This window comes from Poeciliopsis prolifica, unplaced genomic scaffold (assembly GCF_027474105.1).
Source record: "Poeciliopsis prolifica strain line A6 unplaced genomic scaffold, Auburn_PproV2 SCAFFOLD051, whole genome shotgun sequence".
Classification (NCBI taxonomy): Eukaryota; Metazoa; Chordata; class Actinopteri; order Cyprinodontiformes; family Poeciliidae; genus Poeciliopsis; species Poeciliopsis prolifica.
This window is the reverse complement of record NW_026562426.1, coordinates 1,701,179-1,709,140: the sequence shown is the minus strand read 5'-3', so window position 1 is coordinate 1,709,140 and position 7,962 is coordinate 1,701,179. Positions and strand designations below refer to the sequence as shown.

General features: G+C 37.3%; 2 protein-coding genes across 2 annotated transcripts; both read right to left on the bottom strand.

Moving 5' to 3' along the window:
- Positions 1 to 1,707: 1,707 nt before the first annotated feature.
- Positions 1,708 to 3,842, bottom strand: LOC129378303 (immunoglobulin kappa light chain-like). Its single transcript, XM_055058611.1, has 5 exons — positions 3,836 to 3,842; positions 3,065 to 3,775; positions 2,077 to 2,199; positions 1,952 to 1,989; positions 1,708 to 1,836 (listed from the first exon to the last, which is right to left on the bottom strand). The coding sequence occupies exons 1-5, from the start codon at positions 3,840 to 3,842 to the stop codon at positions 1,708 to 1,710; spliced, it is 1,008 nt and encodes a 335-aa protein (XP_054914586.1).
- A 2,944-nt stretch (positions 3,843 to 6,786) lies between these two features.
- Positions 6,787 to 7,962, bottom strand: LOC129378302 (uncharacterized). The gene is made up of 4 exons (XM_055058610.1): positions 7,959 to 7,962; positions 7,143 to 7,850; positions 6,964 to 7,074; positions 6,787 to 6,848 (listed from the first exon to the last, which is right to left on the bottom strand). The coding sequence occupies exons 1-4, from the start codon at positions 7,960 to 7,962 to the stop codon at positions 6,787 to 6,789; spliced, it is 885 nt and encodes a 294-aa protein (XP_054914585.1).

Below are 7,962 nucleotides of genomic sequence, written 5' to 3'. Positions count from 1 at the left end.
ATGCAGTGATAAAAGACATCACTACAAGTTTTCAGGGAGTTTTCTCCCTTTTTTTTTGTCTGTGTCTGACTAGCCAGTCAGAGTGCATGTCTCACTCTGAGCTCATTGTCAGTGCCGCCTCCCTCCACAGTTGTGCTCTATGACTCTTGAACCTGGTATTAGGCGTAAAAACCGAGTCTGTAAAGTAGACAGACAGATATATATGTTTTACATGCGGTAATCTGGAGAGTATTTCATTTACCTGGAGATGCTTAATACTTTTTCAAGAAAAATAAGAATTCAGCTGTTTGCTGACGTGGAACATGATTGTACGTTGTAAAAAGGAAACAGTTGAACCAACTTGCTTCATTTCACACACACACACACACACACACACACACACACACACACACACACACACACACACACACACACACACACACGCACACACACACACACACACACACACACACACACACACACACACACACACACACACACACACACACACACACACACACAAACATAAAGTTAAGTTCAGATTTATTCATACCCCTGGCAGATTTCAATTTAAAGTAATCTTTTTTTTCATTAAAGAAAGTAACATGAATCTCAGCTTAGGTTAAGGGTGATGTAAGTAGGCCATCTTTTCTGAAGTATTATTTCATATGTTGCAATAAGTTCAGATCAGAACTTCTGAATAAAAGATTTTGTACTATTATTTTATACACATTGTTCGTATCTTATTCATTACATGCCTATTACCACTAACAGCATTCGTAAATGTTTCTGTTATTTACACGTATGTTTTAATATGACATATTTTATTCAAACTCTGGCAATAACACAATCCTCTACCAGGTGGGGGCGACTTACCTGCAGCTCAGACTCTTAAAAAACAACTAAAGCCATTTTTTATTCAGACAGTCTTATGATTAATGTTTTTTATTGGTATGTTTGTGTTTATGAAGCACTTTGTGATCTATATGTATGTGAAACACATAAATTCGACTTTACCATGTTTCCCATTGTAGACCGTTCCTATATTGAAATCTCAAAACATTTTGAATCCGTATTTGTGTCATTGCTGAAATGACACTTCACAGTTTTAGGAGTTTGGAAATCACAAAATTTAGGGACATGACAGACAAGGTACTTGGTTGGAGAGTAAAATGACCTCTAATTAACCTTCCAAAACAAATGTTTAGACTCAATGACCAGTTTAAAAGACTGACTATCACATTTGAATTATTTTATACTTTTTATTGTGAACCTCAGTGTTGTGCCATAAAACCCATTTTATCCTGATCTTTGTTCCTCATGAGCTTGTCAAAAAATAAAAATTAAATTCAAAAATAACAACAGCAAGTTTATGTAATGCTATCTATATTTGAAGCGTTGAAAAAAAAAAGTTTGGCCTTAATAAACTACAAGCAGACACAAACGAAACATCTTTATTGTGGGAAAAACACAGATAGCTTCGTGTACAAAAAGAAATATTATTGAAGCCAAGAAAAATGTATTCATTGACTCATTCATATGAAATGAGCAGAAGAATACTAACAACAAAATTAGAAAGCTGCCTTAGTTAAAATAAAAAAACGCTAAAGAAATAAAGAAATAAATTTGACGTCTTATCTAAGCCTTACAAAGTTTATCTCAATTCAGAGAACAAAAAACATTCACCTCGTATGAAAAGTCTCAGTGATTCTGAATAGTAAAGGATCTTTATTTCTCATGGTTTACACTGGAGTAGACGCAGACACACTGGCTGCTCTTCCTCTTTTTCTGCGATCTGCTGGATGACTCAACCCTTATACCTGCATAGTGGAGGTCGCTTGAGTCTCTGTGATCATTCTGGAAATACACAATAATTATAGGTGGACGGTTAAAAATACGGAAGTTTGAACAAAATTCCAAATAAATAAAAAATAATTTCAATTTCAGGTTGTGATTCGTTGGTTATTCTTACATCGGTTATTATGGTGCGGGCCACAGGCAGTCTGGACTCTAGTTTTGAAAACATTAAACACTTTTTAAAAATTAAAATTACACTCCAGTAGCCATAAAGTGAATGATAAATGTTTCCCACTTTACCCGTGGCTCGGTGAGTTCTTCTCTTTCTCGTGTTCACAAAGATAATCAGTAAAACAACGAGGACGGTGGCGACAGACCCAAACAGAGATCCCACAAAGAGGTAAAACAAGATGTTTCCTTCTCCTGCAAAAAGCCAAGAAATAAAAACAATTAGTTTTGTGTTTTAATACAAACACTGAGTAGCTATAAAATTGTGTGAAAAAAAATAAGTAATCTACGGCAGCCTGGATGTAATACCAAGATATTTGGAGTAACTAAATAAACTGACCAGCATGCCCATTATAACTTCCATTTAAATGGCTAAAATTACACACATCAGTCAACCAGAGGAACATCATTATTCAGTATATTTAGAAAGGGCAGCTCAGTTTTAGCTGCTGACATTTAGGTTGATGTGTTCCTGATGAAAACAGACTCTGAGTCCATCAGAAACACAACCGTATTGGTTTATTAATCTTGTAAAAGGTTTGAAGGTCTTAAAGATTTGAAATCAACTGACACACTGAGGAAGTCTGTCTGTGGGAAAGTTTTCACGCAGCTGCCAACACGCCTGGCTGTCCTAACAAGTTCATTCTGAAAGCGAGCCGCGAAATAGTGAATGTCATTCCTTTAATGTCCAAAATAGTTGGTTTGATTTTCATGAGAGTTGGGAACATGGATGTGAGTGTGAATTTGTTCAGAGGACAAGAACGTCTGGAATGAAAGGAGCCGTCCTCACTGGAAAGCCCTCAAACACCTCACAGCTCAAAGTCGGACTTTTTGATTCCAGAGACCAGAAGCATCTCAGTGAGCAACATTTGATCTTTTGTCCAATGGATAGAGCCAGGGAAATGTTGGACGTCTAATTTAAATTAACCTTTCTTTTTAAGAGAGTCAACAAACATGAGTAGATAAATGCAGGTTTCTCAATGAAGAACTGAATGCTTATAGAGATGTCATTACTGTATTTTGCAGCTGCATTTCATAAATCATCAGGAATATAACTCACCTAAAGAGAAATTCAACGTGGTTCCGTTTCCAAAAGCGATGTGTCCACAGGAGGCGACAGCGCAGTAGTAGGTCCCAGCATGAGACGCATCCTGATTCTCCACAGGCAGGTCATACACACAGGTGTGTGTCTGTCTGTAGGGATTCGGCTCACACTGCTCATTCTTGGCTCTGTGTCCGTAAACCAGCCCTGGTGTAGATCCATCAGAGGTTCTGAACCAGTAAACTGTGTGTTCTCCACCACAGCTCCCAGTTTGTATAGTGCAGTTGAGAGTCACAGAGCCTCCCGATGGGACGGTGGCATATTTTGGCTGAGCGACCGAAGCCTGACTGCCAGAACCCGAATCTCTAACACTAACTGTTTTTCCCTCAGCAAAAGTCAAAACCTTTGCGTAGTTAACTGCACAGTAGTAAGTCGCTGAGTCTGAAACACGCAGATCCGAAACTGTCAGGGAGTAAGTGTGATTCTCTGCATCCATCTGGAAACGACGACTGTCCTGGAATTCGTGATAAAAAGTCATTGTTCTTCTATAGTTATAGAAGCTCGAAATGAGCTTTGGCTTCTGCCCCAGGCTTTGCTTGTACCAGCAGACCCATGCTGAATCGTCACCTTTGTAGAAACATCGAAAGGTCACTTTGTCACCGACCTGGGCTGATGAGAAGCTGCTCTCTTGGTATATAGATAAAAATGATGTCTGGTGAGTTTCCTGAACTAAATCAAAAATCAGAGTGACAAAAATTAAAAGTCAGTCAAATTTAATCTATGCATTACATGACATCAAGCCAACAATACATCCAATTAAGAAAGAAACCAACAACTCACCCAAGCATAGCACAAGGCATGTCGAAAAAAAGGCATAATGTGCAAATGCCATTGTCTTCAGATTATTGTGGTGAATGGAAAGTATCTTTTAAGTATTTTCCTCTAGTCTAGACTGCCATTGATTGGTTAGCACAAAGTGATGCAATGTGTCCTACTTTGGAAACATAATCACGTGTTCACACCTGCCTGTGGTGTCTATGTTTGTTCTTCAGAATATTAGTTCAGCTGCAGTCAAATGAAGTCTGCTTTTGCAAATTTATTTACACCTAAACTTTAAGAGAAATCATGACATCTGACTAAATGACATGTAATGGATTTAAAGGGGAAGTATTGTGTAAAATCAATTTGCATCAAGCTTTACTGCCATTCCCTTATCAAACATGCCTGGTGTGTTGCTTTGATTCTTTCATGCATGTTTGAGAAATCTTTTGGTCTCCCGTGGCAACCATTCAGTGCCTGGTACAACCGAGCGCCTGGAGGGTGAAGCTCCTCCTAGTTTACTCCTCACTGAGCAGCCCTCCTAAACCTCTTCCCCACTCAGCTCCTTCAGACTAGCCAGCAGCAATTAGCAACCAGCAGGTAAAACTGCACGTATGTTGAGCCTTTTGTATGAGCCACTTGTCAGTGCGGAGCTGGTGAAAACATTGTTAGAGGGTCAACAGAGGAGTAATGTTGCATTACTTCAGTGAAACAGAAAAACAAAAAAGGTTAAATTGTGAAATATTGTTCATAGTTAGATGGTATGCACGACCTTTATACAAAACAACAGTAGAAAACAGGCCACCTTGCACACAGGGGACGCTTTTTTTATTAGCTTAATTTGTTCCATGTGAAGCATTATGCTATGTTATAATCTACGATTCCAGGTACATTTAATGAGGAGAAAAAGAATTACACTGTCGAACTGTTTGGTGGTTGCTTAGCTATCAACAGATCCAAATATCCTGCAGCAACTGTGTCTTCACAAGACTGCCTATTTGAATCAGACAGTTTCAGCTGATCCAGAACCACTTCAGTCTTCTGGTTCTGGTTCTGGTTCTGGTCTGCTCCCCACAACCAGAACCAAATATGGAGAAGCAGCATTGAGCTTCTATGAGCTTGTATTCTGGAACAAACATCCAGAAAACTGCACATTTGCTTAAACACAGAGTTTCTTAAAAACTCCTTTGTTTACTCACCTTTGATCTATATTAAACAAAATTTATTTTAACCTGCATTCCAACTTTTTGTTACTTTCCTTTTTGTGCCACTGCTAATTTTTTGTTTACATGTATTCATCATGTAAAACACTTTGAATGTTTGCTTTGTTTAAATTTACCATACACATAAACCTGCCTTTCCAAACTACTAAGAAGCTGCAACAGTAACGATCCACTGATAAAGTCAAAGGAGCCTGTCTTATAAAACAGACACGTTTTCCCATTACAAATGTAGGTCACTGTGTCTGTCACCTCATGACAGTCACTTTGTCTGACTGTTAGGTATAACACAGCAGACTTCAAAAGTAAATTATGCTTTTGTCATTAATACTGTAAGTTATAGTGAAACACTTGATATAACATATGTATAATAATTATACAGCACTAAAAACGTCTGGCCAAGAAACACAAGAATTTAAAAAAAAAGTCATCTTTATTGTATAAAATCTTCAACATCATGACAATAAAAAAACACCCTCAGTAAGTTCTACATTGTTTACATATAAATTATGTTTTTTTCAAAGATCTATTGTAAGTTGAAACTTCAGAGCATAAAGCCACACACCTTAAGGTTCCACAAAGTTATTTACTAAAAAAAAAGATTAAGTTAAAAACAGAAAACAAAGGTACTTTGCAAAAAAGAGATACAGCGCTAACATTACCTGATTACAGCATGCAGACGCTCTGTCGGCACGGATTTCTCCCACCACTGAGTGTTGCTATGTCTATTTAATTCAGCTAATAATAACGTAAGCTCACAGACTTTGTAAAGAGCATTCAACACTCATCTTAAAACCCTGAAATAAGAAAACTGCATATAGACCTTGTAATAACACGATGCTCTGAATCAAACATCAAACTGTACGCATATGAGACAAAAGTACCTTCAAGGTGTGAGTTTGATTTTCCAAAAGATGTCTCGTCTTCTTCACTTTCTGACCCATTAAGATTTTTTTTGTTTGTTTTTTTCAAATATAGCAAGAAAAGGACAAGATGGGAAACAATGTCACTCCAGCTGCTCTAATAACATTCATACCAAAATCTTGTCTGAACATCAACAAAGTGTTTTGATCCTGCTTAACAAATGTAATCAAATAGGAAAAAAAAAAGATTTCCAGGAAGAAATAGTTCATTTGTGCTGACTTATCTTGGAGTAAACACACTCAGCTGTTGTGCTGCTTCTTTGTCTTCTAGATCTATTAGAGTGATCGATATTTATTGATGCATAGTGGATTCTGTCTGTGTCTTGGTTGGTGTCCTGGAAATGACAGTAAAAGCCGAAAAAAATTAAAAAACACACACACAGCTAAAGCCCAAAACCATTTATACGCCTGGCAGATTTTGGTTTACAGTTATTATTATATTTAATCAATGTTTTTCGATTGACTGGAAGAAATATTAAAATTTTTTACTGGGCTGAGATTAGTGTAATTTCTAGGAGTCCTTTCACTCTCAAAAACTTGGGTGTCAAATGTCAATGGAAACTTGCAAAACTGTAGTAAAGAACTAAAGTATTGATTGATTTATTGCAGGTAAAGAAGAAAATAGCGATAAATATTTTTTAAAAAACTAATACAATTGTCCAATTTTTATAATTTTCAATGCCTACCAGAAACACACTTTTTGGTTGAATGAAAGTAAATTTAAATCCTAATCTGCCAAATGTATGAATAATTTTGAGATTTAACTGCATGATAGCCGTCATTTTAGGCTGTCACTCATTGAGAAGAATCTCACCTCGGTGGCGGTTGAAGGTTTGGGTTCTGCTTACGAAACACAGAAAATTTGTGTGAATATAAAATATATATGATATTTGTGTTCAGTGAAAATACATTGTCACTGAACAAGAAAGGAATGAGGCACTATTTATTACATTACCTGAACTTTGGTTGTTCTTTTGAATTAGTTTGCATCCCAAGCCAATCAACAAAACAATGAGGAGGGTTGTCAAAGATCCAGCCAAGAAATGGAGCAGGTGCATTTTATCATCTGTCAGAATAACAGAGTTCACACTTCATTCGAGATTTAATTTTGAAACACAAAATACTTTTACTTACATGAGAGGCTCAGCATCGTCCCATTTCCAAACACAACATGTCCACATGAAGCAACAGCGCAATAGTAGGTTCCAGAATGAGACTCATTCAGGTTCTTCATTGACAGGCTGTGCACACATACTTGACTTTTTGTGCTGGAATTACTTATACACTTATCCTTCCTGCTTCCATAGGTGTAAATGAGTCCTGGTTGAGATTCCTCTGTGTTCCTGAACCAGTAAACGTTGTGTTCTCCATCACAACTATCAATTTCTACCGTGCAGTTCAGAGTCACAGAGATTCCTGGCTGGATGGTTTCAGATTCCAGCTGATGGACCGAAGCTTGGATGTTAAAACCTGGACCTTTAACACTGACTGTAGTTCCCTTTCCAAAATGCACAACTTGTTTATAGCTAAGCGCACAGTAGTATGTAGCTGAATCTGACATTTTTAGATCTAATATTGTCAAATAATACAAATGTCCTTTTTTCTCTATGATGTAATGTGAGTTATTCTTGAATTCCTCATAAAAACTGATTTCTGCCCCGTACACAAATATGCTGGACATGAGCTTTGGCTTCTGTCCCAGAGTCTGCATGTACCAGCAGATCCACGCCGGCTCATTGTCTTCATAGGTGCATTGCATTGTCACTTTTTCTCCAACATGAGCCCACAGAAAACCAGTCTCTTGAGTCGGAGATGTGGACATTGTCAGATGTGTCTCCTGAACTGAAAGGAAAGTAAAAATACAAAAATGAATTAAGTTGTTTAAAAGAAGCCTGTTTCAGATCAAACCCTGACAAGAAAAGTATTTGAGGAATTCGAAAGAAATCTTACCCAT

What these genes read in the sequence shown, in the direction of transcription:
- LOC129378303 (XM_055058611.1), bottom strand. An exon ending in AAGAACTCACCGAGCCACGG is followed by an intron (nt 1,990 to 2,076) that starts GTAAAGTGGGAA and finishes TTTCAAAACTAG; the next exon opens with AGTCCAGACTGCCTGTGGCC. An exon ending in CCCGCACCATAATAACCGAT is followed by an intron (nt 1,837 to 1,951) that starts GTAAGAATAACC and finishes GTGTATTTCCAG; the next exon opens with AATGATCACAGAGACTCAAG.
- LOC129378302 (XM_055058610.1), bottom strand. An exon ending in GACGATGCTGAGCCTCTCAT is followed by an intron (nt 7,075 to 7,142) that starts GTAAGTAAAAGT and finishes TTATTCTGACAG; the next exon opens with ATGATAAAATGCACCTGCTC. An exon ending in AAAGAACAACCAAAGTTCAG is followed by an intron (nt 6,849 to 6,963) that starts GTAATGTAATAA and finishes TTTCGTAAGCAG; the next exon opens with AACCCAAACCTTCAACCGCC.